Genomic DNA, 18930 nt, shown 5'->3' with positions numbered 1-18930 from the left:
CTATTCTGCAATCTCTGTAGTTTGGAGGAAGAGAACTAGCCGAGGGATTTTGGCGACAGACAATATCTAAGGCCAAGCTCAGCAGTCTCTGTTTTTTTTTGTCATTAGCAAAACTGTGAGGTTCATATATTTTGTTACTGTATATAGTTCCACATCTGATGTACAGTAAAAGTCCAATTTTTTGCATTACAATTTCCTTTGTTTCAGTAATTAAAGAATAGATCTCAAATGATTAAAAAAGAATATATAATGAGAAGTTTTCTTCAAAAATGTTTTGGATTAATCTTATAATTTAACTGGTTACAGGAACTAAAGGTGAGCAAATATATCAAGTCTATTGCTAGTATCTCACCATGTGACAGAGAAGGGACCTGGCTGTGTCAAACTGTGCCAGACAACCAGCATCTTCAGAAACGTCACCGACACACAAGGAGGAGGAAACTCCTTGCCACCTAAGGCTATCTGCGTACAGCAGAAGCTCGAAACTTGTGGGACCATGTGATCTTGAGCCTTATGTGAAGTGATGGAAAACATGCTTCTTACTTATTTCCTTTTTACATTTGCAAACCATTGGACATTTGTTTTTGCCATTGGACCTCATTCACTACCACATTCACGTTCAACTCACCCCTTCCATGTTTTGTACAGTTTGAGACAACATATTTCATCACAAGGCTGTTCCTGTAAAGACAGAGGAGTCCTTCGGATGATCAAGCAATGTTCTTCTTAGACATTCTCTGGAATGGATAATGGATGGGAAGTCCTAACTGAGGGTACCCACCTTTAAGAAAACTCAAATATTCTATTAAAGAATTTATAGAGTTCATAAACAGAATACTTCCCAAATGTCCCTGTATCACTGAACTAATGGGCACAATTTTACTACTGCTCAGAGAAGATGTGCCAAACACAGAGCAAGACATTAGCTAAGCAGATTGACATCTTCTTCTTGTCTACCTGGTCTATGTTGCTGATTGGCCAGGAATTGCCTACATTAACATTCCTGACAACCTGTGCAAGCACCCCTACTACTTCCACACCTTACAGACTCTCTAAACAAGCCCTAATATGTTAAGAAACTGAAAAACAGATTTCCCCAGATTGCCTCCTGATGTTGCATTAACACCGTACATTATAGTAGGTAACATAAAAAATGTGCCATAGACAGGCCATGTCAAGTGACTTTTGTACATGAGTGTTTTCTTCGGTCGACAGGAATGTCATCACCCATCCTCTCATATCTACAAGGTGTGAAGAGTGAGATTACATTGTGTTGCTGCATTGTTTCCTCCTTGATAAAAATAAGTTCACACTTTGGTTCTTGTCACTGGAGAAGAGGACGAGGGTGTCACACTGGACAGTGGCTCCTCGTTGTTCATCATCTGTTTTCTAGTCATACTTTGGCAGTGCTTCTGGTTGAGCAAATTAGCCTGAAGTGTTGTGCCCTTGGCTGGCAAATCCTTTTAACCCGGTCGAGTGGAGATCATGAATACCTAGATTGTTCCCATGTCTGTTATTCTCCGGTGTTTATCTGGCTGAGCTGTCAGTCAGGCCATTATAGCTGCCTCGCACGCTGAAATCACTTGTCCACTCACAAAAGCAGAGTCTGTTGATGATAAGCTAAACAAAACTGCTGGAATGCCGCTGCCAGAACGCAACGCAGTGAACCTTAGTGCATCAGGTGTAAACACAATGAGACTCCCCTTACTGGCTCCTGGCCAGCCTTTGTCCTAGGCCCCAGATGGAAGCTTCCATTAGTAGTTACGTAAACTGATGCTTAAAGGAGACCCATCATCTCAATTCATTTTTTTCGTAAAAAAAAAAAAAAAAAAAAGGTTTCAGTTTAATATTTTATTAATGTAAATTATTTTAATATTTTATTAATGCAATTTATATAACATGGAAATCTTATAATATCTATACATGATGGGTCTTTAATTCAGTGCATGATATCAGTTTTGTAATTCTTTTATCAAGCAGGTACTAATACCTCTCATCCTGTTGTTACCTGTTATAGTCAGTACTATAGCATCACTTCATATGGTGACAAGACCCCTTTATCCATGCTCCATTTTCTCCAAGCCTTATTAGCCATCTTTATTAACCCCTTTGTCCCTAAAGAGAAGCACTCATCTGGCAGACGGATAGTAACAGCCTAGTCTTGCTCCGCACTTCTCTCACTCAAAGTCATTGAGAATCGCAGGTTGTTAGAATCTTCATCATATCATTTGCAAATGGGCAATTCATCATTATGAGCCGCGCACATCCCAGAAACAAGGAAAGTGATTAGACCCTAATTACTGCTCCTTTTTAACATGGCAAATGGTCCAAAATGCGTAAAAGTCAGGTGTATAATACTTACCTCATTAACATTCCGGAATTAACCCATCCATGCTCAGTCTCATATTTCGAGTCTGTACTTCCATTATCTATGTAATATATTAATTCTAGGGTGGTTTTTAGAAAAAGCTGTATTGTGGTCTTCACAAAGCTTAGTTTTGTATAAAAAGTTTTGCATTTGTGAGTTATCCCTCCCTTCTGGTCCTCAAGTGTGTCATGTGACCAATACACTGACTCTACAGCTGATAGAGCATAATAAGAGTGCACAGGAACCTTGTTGTGAGTTTTATAGGGATGAATAGAGAAACTGACTTCCCATGTACATACTGGGGTGGGGAGTTATATGTGTTTTTTGTGCTCCTCCTTTCTGAAGTATACTTCCATCCAGCTAATTTACTAAAATGGTTCAAGTGTGTAATAAACTTAGTCTTGCTGTACTGGAGCCCTGGGTTCGAATCCTATCAAGGACAACATTTGCAAGGCATTTGTATGTTCTCTCCGTATTTGTATGTGTTTCCTCCTATACTCCAAAGACATACTGATAGGGAATGTAGATTGTGAGCACTATATGGGACAGTGACCACAATATCAGACATAGAAGAAAATAGGCACAAGGGCTTGATAAAAAAAAGTTCCCCACTGCATCATTTTCTAATGGGCCGGAGAATAAAGATTTTGTGAGGATGTTTATTTAAGAAGAGCGTTTGCAAATTGAGAAATTGATATGGAAAGTATATTGGAAAATGAAATGAATTTCCATTATACAGTGAGTGCCCTTTATTTCCTAAAACCTTCACCACTTTAATTATAATCATAATCAATGAATATATCAATATCAGATTTTTGACTCTTTTGGGGAGATTTTTTTTTTTTTACTGATGCAATAGAAGAGTGAAGTCAATAGGTGGCATATGACATTGCATATGGTTGCTACAGCAACTGCGCCATTTTCCCTTATCCATCTTACCCTGAAACTTACTCTGTGTTTTCAAGCCCACTCCAGCCATTTTTATTTGTACATTCTATATATATCAAACAAGAAAGGTTGTTTTTTTTTGTTTTTTTTTAAAGAATACTATAGAGGCCTTGATGTTTTAGTTGGTATGTCTTTTATGGGTTGTCTGCCATCTTGGTAAAGGGGGAGGCGTCTCATCACACTGCATTTGCTCTCAGTCCTATCTAAGGGCAGCAAGTTATAGATCAGTGACATAGAACTTACTCATACCGCATAGTCTCAGTGTATACGTGTGTGAAGCAGCTTCAGCTCTTGCTTGTTATAGGTGTCTCACTGTCAGTTCTTACAAGTAGGAGGTAGGGAGGGGAGAACAGTTTTCAGCTGCAGCTCATATGAATACACTGGAGATTCTGCAAACAGCACACACAGATAGTATAGTTATAACAAACCAGGAGAGTTTTACAAGGCTAAATTTACTTTTTGCTTTCTACTGAGCCTTCTTTCAGAGTATCCCCAAAAACAAAATACCCCAAAGTAGTTCAGAGATATTCCACAACAGATCCACTGACTGCGTATATGTTTTGGACTGGTGGGCTGAAAGAGGTCTGAAAGTTGCCAGAATAGCTTTGATAGAGATTGATGTAATCCTGCAATTCACAAGGAGTCACATCTGAGAAACTAACATTCTGGGTATGCAGGACTTTTCTAGACTGGTGTCTAGCTACATTGAACTGACAGTCAAACTGATGAACATATGAACCCTAATGAAAGGATTCAAAATGCAAAAGACACTGGTAAAATTGCTAGTGACTTAGCATTATACAAAATTAAGAACACCCCTCACTTTTTTGTAATTATTTCATTATATATTTTAATGAAGCAATACTGGATATATGATGTTTTGATGCAATGTAAAGCAGTCAGTGTACAGCTTGTATAACAGTGTAAACTTGTTGTGCCATCAAAATCTGTCAACAAACAGCCATTAATGTCTAAACCACTGGCAACAAGTGAGTACACACCTAAGTAAAAATGTACAGATTGTGCCCCAAGTGTCAATAGTTTGTGTGCCTACTATTATTTTCCTGCACTGCCTTAACCCTCTTGGGCATGGAGTTCAGTAGAGTGTCACAGGTTGCCAATGGAATCCTCCTCCACTCCTCCATTATGACATCACAGAACTGGTGGATGTTAAAGACCTTGTGCTCCTCCACCTTCCGTTTGAGGATGTCCCACAGATGCTCAATAGGGTTTAGGTCTGGAGACATGCTTGGCCAGTTCAGCACCTTTACCCTCAGTTTCTTTAGCAAGGTAGTAGTTGTCTTGGAGGTGTGCTTGGGGTGGTTTTCATATTGGAATATTGCCCTGCAGCACAGTTTCCGAAGAGAGGGGGATCATGCTCTGTTTCCATATGTCACAGTACATTTTGGCATTCATGGTTTCCTCACCACAGGTGGCAGCTCTCATGCACCTCCAAATTTACTTGACTGTAGGCAAAACACACTTGTTTTTGTACTCCTTACCTGGTTGCCACCATAGTTGATTGATACCATCAGACCAAATAAGTGTATATTGGTCTCATCAGACCACAGGACATGGTTCTAGTAATCAATGTCCTTACTCTGCTTGTCTTCCTCAAACTGTTTGCAGGCTTTCTTGTACATCTTTAGAAGAATCTTCCTTCTGGGATGACAGCCATGCAGACCAATTTGATGCAGTGTGAGGTGTGTGTATGGTCTGAGTGCTGACAGGCTGACTCCCCACCCTTTAACCTCTACAACAAGGATGGCAGCACGTCTATTTTGCAAAGACAACCCCTGGATATAATGCTGAGCACTGGCACTTGACTTCTTTGGTTGACCGTGGCAAGGCATGTTCAAAGTGGAGCCTGTCTTGATAAACCACTGTAAGGTCTTGGCCACCATGCTGCAGCTCAGTTTCAGGGTGTTGACAATCTTCTTATAGCCTTGGCCATCTTTATGTAGAGCAACAATCCTTTTTTTCAGATCCTCAAAGACTTCTTTGCCTTGAGGTGGCATGTTGAACTTCCAGTGACACTAACGAGTCACATGACACCGGGGACGGAAAGTCCCTAATTGGGCAAAATTTGGCCATTTTCACTTAGGGGTGTACTTTGTTGCTTGGAGTTTAGACATTAATGGTTGTTTTTGATGGCACAACAAATTTACAATGTTATACAAGCTGTACACCGTAACAAAAAACGCTGCTTTTGCACAATTTGGGCTATTAGCTTAAGACCTTGCAATATCAGACCCAGCTGATGGACAGGAGTGGCACTGTTTCATAATAATATAATAATTGTATTAGACTATTATATTATGCTTTTACAGTAATAGCCAGGTGATCTACACTGATATACTTCTTTACAAATACTGTATAGATTTGCATGGGAAGAGATGACCCATATTTGTACCATTTTTGAAGACAGCTATAAGGAGATAGTCACACTTGACAATTTGATGCAGAAATTTTTGTTACAAAAAAAAATAAAAAAATCCTTTCATGTGAATGCAGATGGATTTCTGCAAGTTCCATTCAGATGAATTAAACAATTTCCACAACAAATTTGCGGCATGTGAACAGACCTTTATAAAGACCTGTGAGTTCAATTAGTACGTAGATCTTTATAAACAAAACTCATTTATACAGCTGCTACTCCATGCTTGTGGTTGGAAATAGTGGACTCCCCTCCTAGTGTGAAAGTAATGGGTTTTGTCTAGAAAAAGATAACAATCCTCTCAAGCATACGACCCTTCCAATTGAGAGAATTGTGCAGCTGCACTTGAACACAAAGCCCATGTCAGCTTAACATTTCAACACTCAACTTAATAGATACCTCTTAGGCTGAAGGGGAAATCTCACGTACAAAGATTACTTTGTGTAGGTTCCAGGCATGATCTAAGTCGGATACCGTGTTATGCTTAAAGGCGTTAGACGAGTTGAAAAACATGGCTGCCTTACTCAAAACAGTGCCACATCTGCTTATGGTTGGTGCCTGGTATTGCAGTTCAACTACGTTGAGGTACATAGACTGAACTGCATTACCACATACAGCCTATGGACAGATGTAACACAACTTTAAGGGTATGGAGCCAAGAGAATCAACCAGATTTTACACAATATGTCCATGTACTCTTCCATGCTAGATTACATGGAAGGTTAGGAAACTTCCATTCTAGTGGTGATACAATGGATTTTCTTCATGAATATCTGTGCAAACAGGTTACATCTCGTTTCAACCAAAATTGGGTATTGTCAGGGGTGTTGAACCTTACTATTTGACTCTGACCATCTTTTCTTATGGAAACACTGTGTGCATCAGGGGAACAGAGAAGATATCTGTGCTCTGGATGGGAACACAGAACTTCAGAATATCTTTTCAGTAATATATATAAACAATCCAGTCTGCCAGCAACTGATATGGATGGAAAAGTGTCCTTTTATTGGAAAAAGCAGTACACCACATATCTGTCCACACTGGGACCTTTCTTAACTGCGCTTGAGAAAGGTCCCAGTGTGGACAGATACACGGTGTACTGCTTTTTCCAATAAAAGGACATTTTTCCATCCATACCAATTGCTGGCAGACCTGATTGTTTTTTCTATTGCAAACCCTTTTGCCTGGAGAGGGGTTTCTGCCGTGCAATTTAAGGGATGATACCCAAAATTGCTGGTGCTGCTACAATAGTTTTTCTTAAAAAATAAAAAATAAAAAATAAATTTTACTGGAGTTCTTTATGTCCATTCTTTTCAACCTTCCTCTTATGTCTTCAACTAGTATGCTTCTCATGATAGAAGCAGTTTATTTAAGATAGTAGATGTCAGTATTTATCTGGAAAGCTCCTTATTTGCCAAATCTCTGAGGATTGGTGGTGTCCACAGGCATAGAAAAGTCTTGTTCCCCTAGGTAAGATCTACGTATTTTAAAAGGTAGTGAGCCTTAATCTATTGACATCATGTAGTTCTTAATGTGATATTCTACCTTACTACAAAAAAAATTGAACGCACCAAAATTGGCCATGTATCCCCATCGATTTTGGAAAGGCTGCTGCTAAGTTAATAAGAACCAAGTAATGGCCAAGGGGCTGTGTATACCACATACCAAACTGCTACTGCCTGACCCTCTTTAGGAGTTGGGCAATACCAATTGGTTTCTTTATGTACTGAAAGATTAACAGAATAAACTTAGACTGGACAGTATATAGACTTTCTAGATTTATCATCCAGCATTAACTACTCTGATAAAAATTGTGAATTTTTAGACTGCCTGTCTAAGGCTAGGTTCACATCTGTGCCAGGCTCTTCATCGGCCATTGATTATACTGGGGTCTGCCTGGAGTCCATGGTTTGAAAACTGAAACTGGTGGAGAACTTGTGCAGGACTTTTGTCACCACAAGTCGTAAACAAGACTCTGACATAGATGTGAACTAAGTATTAGTTTATACAGTTTGTTAATAAATGCTGGTCAATATAAGAACGTCTGTCAGACAGTTGTTTTTCCTGTGTGTGACTAAGGTCTTACTTAGAGAGGTTCTCTGGGATTTTTTTTATTTTTTTTTTAACTGGCTAACAACAGTAAATATGATAAAATAAAAAATAAAAAAATAACCATAATTCCCCCTTTAAATTTCCTGCTGTTTGAGCGCTAATGCTTTGGTGCTTCCTGCCATGATGACCTGTTGTACCTTCCTGTGACCACTGCAGCCTCACTGGCCTCAGCATTCATGTGCCATAGATGCGTCACCACCTAGCTCTGTGATCGGCAGTCATGTAAATGTGTGGCATGTCAAGGTCCAGCCGCGACCACAGAAGTGGCAAGGGGTTTAATAGGCGTTATAGTTTACACATAATTGTAAAGTGCTGAGGAATATGTTGGCGCTATATAAATAAAATGTATTTTTATTATCATATTGTTCTTAAATCAGATAAATACACATATGTAAGGACTCAGGGGATAAGCTCTATGGGGTAATAAGGTGTCAGTTGGTCTGTGGTCTTAGTTCTACAGCGAGCCCAAAGGTCCTTTTGTCACATGAGAAGACACCATTATACTAAATACTACAACTTAGATGGGTATTTTGTTATAGATTCCATATCTGGAACCAAGAGCTTCTGTGAGATATAGATGTAGCAGCGCTGAACTTGTAATAACTTCTTGTGATATCCCAACAATAAAAAGCTGCAGATAAACAGAGTTCATTACGATATTTGCAGAAGTGTAAGGGCGTAAGCGTATGTTTATTCATTGTTACTGTTACTACACCATCTCACCTTGTGTACATTGAAGTGGGGCGCTTTGGCATCATTATCCTGCTCTTATTCTGGAGTAAGTAGATGGATATTGGTTAGAGACACAGCAGAGAGCGGCAGTGATATCTTATTACTGCTTCTCTCCAGAAAGGTCACTTGCTTGTTAACTTTCCCGTTGCTCGCTAGCACAAAACTGACGAGATCTAATGGTATTTAAGTTAAATGGCTTAAAGGGGGAACAAACGAGGACATCAATTTAGCCGTTTCCATCACTGTGACAATGTGTTTCTCTGACACCACTCGCGTTTGGTGGAAGGCCCCGGTTAGAGCGTAGTCAAGTAAAGATAGTAGGAAGAAATCTCATCTCGTCAGGAGCAACATTTCACTTAACTCCTCCAGAGCTGCCAGCGAGATGCAGAGTGACAGATGTTTCACTGGGACTAGTGCACATTGCCAGCCTAGATTTCAATCCAATGCTTAGGCTCGAGCGAGAATATGGACAAGGATTGCGCATAACTGGAGACGCAGTACCTCCGAATTATGCCAATGTAGTAGAGCTGAGATGGTCATCTACCACAGTTCACAGTGATATTATCATGCATATGTTACCTATGGCTTTACAAAAGTTGTAGCTAAAGGTAGAGACATAGAAGAGTTTGTTGCAATATTACGTTCAATTATCATGATATACACTATATGGACAAAAGTATCTGTACACCTACGCATTAACCCTAGAGAAGATTTAATGACATCCTATTCCAGATCTATAGACATTAATATGGAGTAGGTTCATTTTGCACATACAGTCGTATGAAAAAGTTTGGGCACCCCTATTAATCTTAATCATTTTTAGTTCTAAATATTTTGGTGTTTGCAACAGCCATTTCAGTTTGATATATCTAATAACTGATGGACACAGTAATATTTCAGGATTGAAATGAGGTTTATTGTACTAACAGAAAATGTGAAATATGCATCAAACCAAAATTTGACCGGTGCAAAAGTATGGGCACCTCAACAGAAAAGTTACATTAATATTTAGTAGATCCTCCTTTTGCAAAGATAACAGCCTCTAGTCGCTTCCTGTAGCTTTTAATCAGTTCCTGGATCCTGGATGAAGGTATTTTGGACCAACAATTCAAGTTCAGTTAAGTTTGATGGTCGCCGAGCATGGACAGCCCACTCTCAAATCATCCCACAGATGTTCAATGATATTCAGGTCTGGGGACTGGGATGGCCCTTCCAGAACATTGTAATTGTTCCTCTGCATGAATGCCTGAGTCGATTTGGAGCGGTGTTTTGGATAATTGTCTTACTGATATATCCATCCCTGGCGTAACTTCAACTTCGTCACTGATTCTTGAACATTATTCTCAAGAATCTGCTGATACTGAGTGGAATCCATGCGACTCTCAACTTTAACAAGATTCCCGATGCCGGCATTGGCCACACAGCCCCAAAGCATGATGGAAGCTCCACCAAATTTTACAGTGGGTAGCAAGTGTTTTTCTTGGAATGCTGTTTTTTTTGGACGCCATGCATAACGCCTTTTTGTATGACCAAACAACTCAATCTTTGTTTCATCAGTCCACAGGACCTTCTTCCAAAATGAAGCTGGCTTGTCCAAATGTGCTTTTTCATACCTCAGGCAACTCTATTTGTGGCGTACGTGCAGAAACGGCTTCTTTCTCATCACTCTCCCATACAGCTTCTCCTTGTGCAAAGTGCGCCGTATTGTTGACCGATGCACAGTGACACCATCTGCAGCAAGATGATGCTGCAGCTCTTTGGAGGTGGTCTGTGGATTGTCCTTGACTCTTCTCACCATTCTTCTTCTCTGCCTTTCTGATATTTTTCTTGGCCTGCCACTTCTGGGCTTAACAAGAACTGTCCCCGTGGTCTTCCATTTCCTTACTATGTTCTCAGTGGAAACTGACAGGTTAAATCTCTGAGACAACTTTTTGTATCCTTCCCCTGAACAACTATGTTGAACAATCTTTGTTTTCAGATCATTTGAGAGCGGGCTGTCCATGCTCAGCGACCATCAAACTTAACTGAACTTGAATTGTTTTGTAAAGAGGAATGGTCCAAAATCCCTTCATCCAGGATCCAGGAACTGATTAAAAGCTACAGGAAGCGACTAGAGGCTGTTATCTTTGCAAAAGGAGGATCTACTAAATATTAAGGTCACTTTTCTGTTGAGGTGTCCATACTTTTGCACCAATCAAATTTTGGTTTAATGCATATTGCACATTTTCTGTTAGTACAATAAACCTCATTTCAATCCTGAAATATTACTGTGTCCATCAGTTATTAGATATATCAAACTGAAATGGCTGCTGCAAACACCAAAATATTTAGAACTAAAAATGATTAAGATTAATAGGGGTGCCCAAACTTTTTCATAGGACTGTAAAACAGCTTCCACTTTTCTGAGAAGGCTTTCTACAAGAGTGTGGGAAAGAGTGAGTGTGGGAATTTTTTCTCAATCATTCACGAGCATTTGTGAGGTCAGGCTCTGAAGTAGGTTAGGAAGGCCTGGTTCACTGTTCTAGTTCATTGTTCTAGCTCATTCTAAGGGCTCGTTCACATCTGCGCCCAGTCTCCGTTCATGTAGGTTTCCGTTTCCTGCACAAAACAGAGCAGGAGACTGAAACCTGCAGGAGTCTTTCATACCCATTCATTTGAATGGGTTTGAAAGATGTCCGGCCATGAGCGGCGGTGAGCGTTTTATGCTCTCCGCCGCAAAACAGTTTTTTTTTTTAAATCGGACACAGAGTCGGACATGCAGCACTCTGTGTCCGATTTAAAAAAAAAACGGTTTCGCGGCGGAGAGCATAAAACGCTCACCGCCGCTCACGGCCGGACCCGGTCTGACAGCTTTCCGTCTTCTGCATTCAGAAGATGGAAAGCTGGGAACGGAGATCGAATGCTAGTGTGAACCTAGCGTAAAGGTGTTTGAGCTCAACCCTATCAAAAACGCAACTAAGACATCTGTCAGAGAGATACAGTACTGGACTCATAGCATTGCCAGTTCAGTACAGTAGAGATCTCACCTCATAATCATTGACTATGATGCATTGAGTTACCTTCACGCAACTGTGTTTCGGCCTTAAGGTTGATTTATCAGAGATGGTATATACCAACGATTCCCAACAGGGGTACCTTTGAAACCCGTCAGGGGGTTACAACACTGGTTGGGATGATTGCATACCATCATACAACATTATTGGCATCCTTAATAAGTTTCCTGTCTATTGTTATAAATTATTTGGTAGGGGGGTCATGAGGAATTTTTTTTTCCCAGGTGTGCCCGGAGTCTGTAAAGGTTGGGTAACATTGGGGTACACAGTAGTATACTCAGCCTACAGTTCTAAATATTGCAGCAATAGTGTAGACTTATGGTAGAAGATATTAGCCAATATCTTGATTTTGTAGTGGTACTATGTACTGTAGGCTATTATAAGGATTTTGCTTTATGACGATTTTGCTCAAGGTATTGTTGTATTATCTGAATGAAATAGAACAGAGAGCATAGGGAAAACTGCAGATCTTATCCTACAGTAAAAAAAAATAAAAAAATAAAATGCCGAAAAGTCAAAGTGTTATACCCTAGTTGTACAGTATACTGCCATTCTGTTATTTAGTGTCGGAGTATACTGTAGGTCTTATGTTACTGCTGTTACTCTCAGACTACAGTATACTGCACTAAATAATAGAACATGTGTAGTATAAAGACTGAGTAGTATACTGATACCTTTCTCCAGTATACGCCACAAAATGAATTATATGAGGATTTTGCTTATGCTGTAAACTACTGGTAGATTATTTTGTAATGATGCAGTATACCAGAGGGAAATATATGAGACTTTTCTCAGGCTCCAGTAGTATCCAGCACAAATAAAATTCTTATATATACATAATTGGCAGCATAATTGGAAAATATAGTTTTGGGAGTTTTTCTGGGGGTAGAACAGGCCTGAAAAGCCCCATGATGTACATGATCATCTCATGAGAACCTCACCCTGAGCATTTTGGTGTTTTGTTTATCTAAATCTGAGCAGCCATTCCAAAGATATAAGCCCGTTTAGTGCTGATGCATATTAGGATATACTAGTCAAGTGGGTGGTAACACTGGTTTTTCTGGGGTTGGGGTATCTGTGCCTTGTATGTTATGCAGTGTTGATGCCCACTTGGCTAGTAGTCTCTAAATTGCTTCAAGACTAAAAGGGCTTATATCTTATTAATAACTGATCAGATTTGAATAAAAAAACACCAAAAAAGGGATTTTCAGAGCTTGTTAATTGTTGACATGTTAGTTAACAGTATACCAATTAGATAGTATTGTTTGTCAGGATTGTAGGTGATTATATATTTCAATGATGATGTATACTGGAGGGTATTACATCAGGATATGGATGCAGAGGTATAGCAACATTCACACTCTAGACCCAAGTCCCCCTCTATGCCCCATGGCACATGGCAGGGTTTGCCGTTTTACATTGAGGTGAGACTAGACACTTCATGTTACATCTATATATGAGCATTTTGCGTGTACTCCGTATTATAGTGAACATAATCCTCATGATATATTCTCATCGGCTTACAGCATATAATGTATCCTGGAGGTTATTATTCAATCCTGGTGTATAAGGTGTGCTAATACGACTATTATTACATGAGAACTGTGCAGAGACTCTCATCGGTTCGGTTAGTCCATTAATGTCTATCGGTCATGACATACTGAATAACAGGCAATTTACTAGTTGGTTAACAACTGGTTTTCTCCATGCTCTCTAGAATTTATAAGTCAGATTGTTTTCTATTATGTATCAGAGTGAATGAGGTAACGTCGGTGACAAGTCCATTGTTAGAGCCATTTTCCTCTGTACTCAATTTGTTAACATTAATTCTTTTCAGCGCCGTGTCCTTGTCACATGACAGACTGACACGACACAAACTGGTTGACATTTTAAAGTCATCAGGAAGTGATTAAAGGGCTCCGGCTTTATCAGTATTTGCAAGGGTTTCAGTTCCTATCAGCAGCGCAGAATGGTGCACTAATTAGGTGCCTGACAACCCCTCTACCTCGCTGCTGCCGCCGCCACCGCCGCATCTGACCCGAGATGATGAGTGAAAAATTAATACTTGTTATTACACTGTCAAAATAGCTCAGAAAATGAAATTGTCACTCAGGGTTCAGATGATATCTTAAGTCCCCCACCTGCTCAGTTCTTAGGAGATGAAGAGAGAAATGCTAGGTTCAGGGTAATTCAGATAGGGATGTCTTACATTTATGTTGAGGTATCGTACAGTATTGTAGACCTTATGCACACACAATAGCTCTACATCTCTGAGACCCATCAAGCCACAATGTTCATAAACTGGGATGGGCCCATACTGTATTACTATTGTCAGGACCAGCACCTGGCAAACCTAGACAAGCAGTGGCTGGCTGGGTTCAGGGGGGGCCCAATTCTCAGCTGACAACTGAAAAAAATCAGTTTTATTAACAAAGCAGCCTCACAGTCAGTCTCTTCCTTTGTTAAAGTTGCCGCTGTCCATCCACAACCTGACTTCTGATCCTTCTGTCTGCTTGTCTTCTTCAAGTGATACATAGTGCTTCTGTAACTGACCTACTGGGCAGCTGGTATTTGAGCGGCCGGCGTATAAGGGATAGATTAGCAAATTAAAACGATTAAAACTTTCACTGCTTAAGTTTACTGTTAGTCAGTTCAATGTACATTTTTTCTGGCCTGGGACTTGTAGTACCTCATCCTTGTCACACAGCTGTCTAATGTTAGTGAGCAGTTATAATGATGAATAACTACGACAAATGCCCAAAGTAAAAACCCTAAATTGAAAAAAATCTCAACAGACCCCATTGTATGTCAATGAGATCTGTTGGGTACAGTTGATGTCTGCCATGAGAAGAAATTGAGACCATTTCATGGTTTGCATTTATAACAAAACATGTTCAAATCATGACACATGATGTGAACGGAGCCTTAAATAGTTTTTTTGTTTTTGCATTAATGGTTTCTTATAAGGCATTCATAGTAATCTCAATGCACTTTTTTTTTTATGTATGATAATATTGATGTATACATCCAACCATTGCTTACAGGACTGTACGAGTGTGGTGTGGCTAGGTTCAGTTTCTTGTTCTGACAGGTGCAGGCAGCAAACCCACCACCATTCTCTGCCAGGCTGTTTTCCATCTTGTTTCTTATGGTTTTAAACTGGAGATAAAGTCAGTGCAGTAAAAAGCACTGTTTTTTACTGCACTGACTTTATCTCCAGTTTAAAACCATAAGAAACAAGATGGAAAACAGCCTGGCAGAGAATGGTGGTGGGTTTGCTGCCTGCACCTGTCAGAACAAGAAACTCTGTAGGACACACAGCACTCACTGGATTCAATGGATTGGGCTCTTACCATAAGTAACTGGACACCCAATACCCCAATGATACCCAAGGGCTCACCAAAACCTGGAGCCAGCCCTGATGGCTGTATTATGGAGACATTGCTTCTAGAAAACAATATGTTGCCCTTTGGATGGCCTACAGGTTTTAATACAGACTCACACTAACTACATATGCATGAGGCTTCTTACATGAACCTGTTGAGGCTGAGAAATATGTTCTGTGTGTCTGAATATGTTTCTATGAATGGGCCCTTATGTTGACAGGCAAGAAGGCTAAGAGTAGTAGTCGGCGTGGTTGGGCTTGTGTTGGATGTAGTCAGCTCCTCTAGTACTCCACGCTTTAATGAGTTAAAGGGAGACTGTCAACAGGAAAATCAGAATTAAACTAATGACAGTACCTTGTAGGACAGCTTATACTGTTTCCAAACATGTCTTTCTTATTCTGCATTACTCCATTTTCCTTCAAATCAGGATTTTATTCCTATGCATATTAGCCAAAAAGGGCTTTAGGGTCATTTCTTCTCCTGCTTCCCCATCTGCTCTAAATAATGACCCTTAACCGATGCCCACCCCATAGCTTGAGTGTCATCTCCTACTCTCACACTTTAGCTGCAGTTAGGGACATTGGAGAGTCAACACACTATAGGAGAATAAATGCGGATTTTCATAAAAATGGAGCTGTAATGCAGCATAAGAAAGACACCTTTGGAAAGTGTGGAAGTCTATAAGTGTTCTGCTTGCTCATAGATCTGAGTTATAAAACATTTCTGGACATAGATAAAGGAGGGGACCAACAATGCGTTGTCTTGTTTTCCTGAGAAGGCCCTCACTGATGCCCTTTTTAGCAATTATAGGGATCTGTGCTGAGAGCAGCTACTCATTTTTTGATGGAATCCCCATTACACGACCCTTCCCCAACTCTTACATAAATGACCGACACAGTTATGAGCAAAGTTCCACCCGCATATGTAAAACCAATTATGATTGGTCTCTAATTTGTGACTTGCTATTATTGTCAGGACATGCTGGGAGTTGTAGTTTTACAACAGTTGGAGAACCACCAGTTTTTGTCCAATCCAGGTAGAGTAGCTTAATTTTTATTAAATGAGGCTGCGTTTTGCATTGTATTTGGTGTAGGAGATTTATAATAATTTCACATTATCTGTAAAATGATGGATTGGACCTAAAAATAAAACATGGTGCTTAAAATTTAGTGTCAGAGAAATGTGCAATACCTTATGTTACAATATAGTCCAAATGACAGGGGAAGGAGCGGCCGAACCGCCCAATCTCCCTGTATAGCTGCAGATATCTGCCAAAATATTTCCTGGTAATTCGCTAATTAACTTACTGGCAAAAATGTGAATAAAACCACAGCTAAATCTATAATGTTTCCCCTTCATTTCTTTAAGTACAATTATGATGGGTGGCAGCTGCCCAGAGAAATATTATTATTATGATTTTTTACTAGCAGAGACGGATGGGCATTGCATTGACCCAAAGTAACCCTTGCAATCCTGACTTGCTGGCAGTGCAATGGTTAAAATTTCCTGGGCATCCCTGCAGTGTGTATGTGGGGGAGATCTCTTTAAACACTTACGTTCCCAGCAGCATTTGCCAGCGTGAAATACTCCTGACCAGAAATGTATGGACAGTATTGGCTGGCGTCCCAATTGCACTTTCCGTGATGGGCTTAATTGGAGTGCCTGGGTTAATTCTGAGCCATATTTTTTTATATCAGATGTGTCAGACTATATTGCTCCTCAGCATTAGCAGGCCGCGATTCTGAAGAGGCAGAGTCCATCCTTCAACAGAATGATGTTAAACATAATACCTTTAAATAAGAGCCTTCAATTGATTTCTGGAAAGGGAGGAGAGAAGATCTATACAAATGGCCAAATTACTGCAATGATAGAAAAAGGATAAATGTGAAGTTGTGCTTTTCATCTGCAAATGACATTAACTCCCAGGTGCTGCACATGTGTGGAGACTATACTGCATAGTAATGTTACCTTCTCTACTGCAACCCTATGAAGCCCATAAAACCTTTCTGTTCTACTCCCATCATACAGGCTGTGAGGTATGGAGTAGGTGGGATATGGGTATGGGACTGTCCCAATCTCCCTATCAGTAAAAGTCTCATGTCCACGAAAAACCACGTGTATAGATCCCGAAGGGCAGCATATGTAACCCCTACACACCATATTACTGCCAGGTTGGCACTGAAAATATTGTATCGTGCAATATGTGGATCCCAAATGGTTCTTTTAGGCAAATTCTCTAAGGTTTGTGTACAGTGTTGGGAAATTCACTATAGGACCCAGTGGTGCTTTATCTATTCTTTGTACAAAATACATGGAGTCCATTTAGGACCTTTTTTGATGTAGTCAATGCCAGCAAAAAGATATAGTTGTAGAGGAAATTATGTATGATATTGCTCTGTTGTCTGCATCCATAATATTGTCTTATGATTTGCTATGTAAATTTGGAGTTAAGGAACCCAAACAAGGTTCTAGAATTGATCCAGAGGATACTTTGTCGAGTCTTATTGGAATTCTGTTGCAAACTTCTGAAAGCTCAGCAGAGCCATTGATGCTAATAGTGCGCTGATGTTCGTCAATTCTGGATATAATTAACAGAGTACCATTCAATTGATACATATCTTTTCTCTTCTAGCAACAAGGAGCTGCCACATCTGTCTACTGTGCGGTCTCCCCAGACCTGGAAGGCCTTGGAGGGATGTACTTCAACAACTGCTGCCGATGCCTGCCTTCACAGGAGGCCCAGAGAGAGGAGACGGCGGAGGCCTTGTGGGAGCTGAGCGAGAGGCTTATCCAAGAACGAGTTGGCAGCCAGTCCAAATAGCAGGGAGCCGCCGTTAGGATCAAAACACACGGAGTGTGTGCGCGTTAGGAACCTGCCAGCTTTGGAAGCTTTCCAACCCTATCATCAAGAGGGTTTCTATATACCTCTGATACAGATTAACTAGTGTTAAATGGAATAATAGCAGTCACAACATAGTGAAAAATGTTAAGTACTAGTGGGAAATGGGGAATTCTGCAGGGTTAAAGGGACAATATCTCTTTCTTCTTGTAGTTAAGCTGATTCCTTTGTCTTAAAATTAAGAAAAAATCTAAATTAAGCAAAGATTGTATTATGATTTAGAGCAAAAAGGTGAATGGTTGTAGTCCCTCCGTATAACATGGATTTGTGTGTTCTAAAGCTCCTTGAGCATTGATCATCTACATTATACAATTATTTTAGTTTTAATGGCAACTTATCAACCTTTGTATGAGATTAGAAAAGAGAGGGACTGTTTTTTTTTCATCAGAAGCAGTGCCACTCTGCTCTATGGGCGGTTTGGTATTGCAATTCAGCCCCTTTCATGTGAATGGAGCTGAGTTTCAAGGCTGTACACCACACACAGTATAGACAAGAGTAGTATGCAAAAAAAAATTTAAAAAAAAATCCCGAGGGTTAGGACAGACCCTTTTTTCTAATCTGATAGTAACCAAGTTGGTGACTCCTTCATACAATGCCAATATGAAAGCTGCCCTTCAAATGTAGATATGTCCACTTTTCTATAGTAATTTGTGCCCAGAAACATATACCTATTGTTCCCTTGATTTTCTATGCAGAGAAGGGAATATGAACATTTCTATATTTGGATAAATTAGTCTACCTACATTGAGTTCACCGGTTAGTCTTTTCAGGTTCCCATTACCGTATTTTTCGGACTATAAGACGCACTTTTTTTCCCCAAAATTTTGGGGGAAAAGAAGGGTGCGTCTTATAGTCTGAAGGTGGCGCCTGGCATCCGCTGTAATAGAGAGGCGGAAGCCGGCAAGTGATAGACGCCATTACAGGTGCCGGGGCCTGAGACATCGCTGCGCTCCTCTCCCCTGCATGAAGCCAGCGGCAGGGGCTCCTCAGTCCCC

The 18930-nt window shown here is 40.2% G+C and overlaps 1 protein-coding gene across 1 annotated transcript in view; it reads left to right on the top strand.

The window, feature by feature from the left end:
- Nucleotides 1-18730, top strand: part of WWOX (WW domain containing oxidoreductase) — an 813515-nt gene extending 794785 nt beyond the window's left edge. Inside the window, exon 9 of the mRNA XM_075281922.1 lies at nt 17669-18730. Within this exon, the coding sequence (XP_075138023.1) occupies nt 17669-17857 (189 nt within the window). The 3' untranslated portion in view covers nt 17858-18730. The remainder of the gene's footprint in view (nt 1-17668) is intronic.
- The last annotated feature ends 200 nt before the right edge of the window (nt 18731-18930 follow it).

Source organism: Leptodactylus fuscus, chromosome 7 (genome assembly GCF_031893055.1).
Source record: "Leptodactylus fuscus isolate aLepFus1 chromosome 7, aLepFus1.hap2, whole genome shotgun sequence".
Taxonomy (NCBI): Eukaryota; Metazoa; Chordata; class Amphibia; order Anura; family Leptodactylidae; genus Leptodactylus; species Leptodactylus fuscus.
The sequence above is the reverse complement of the archived record's forward strand: the minus strand, read 5'-3'. Positions and strand labels throughout refer to the sequence as shown.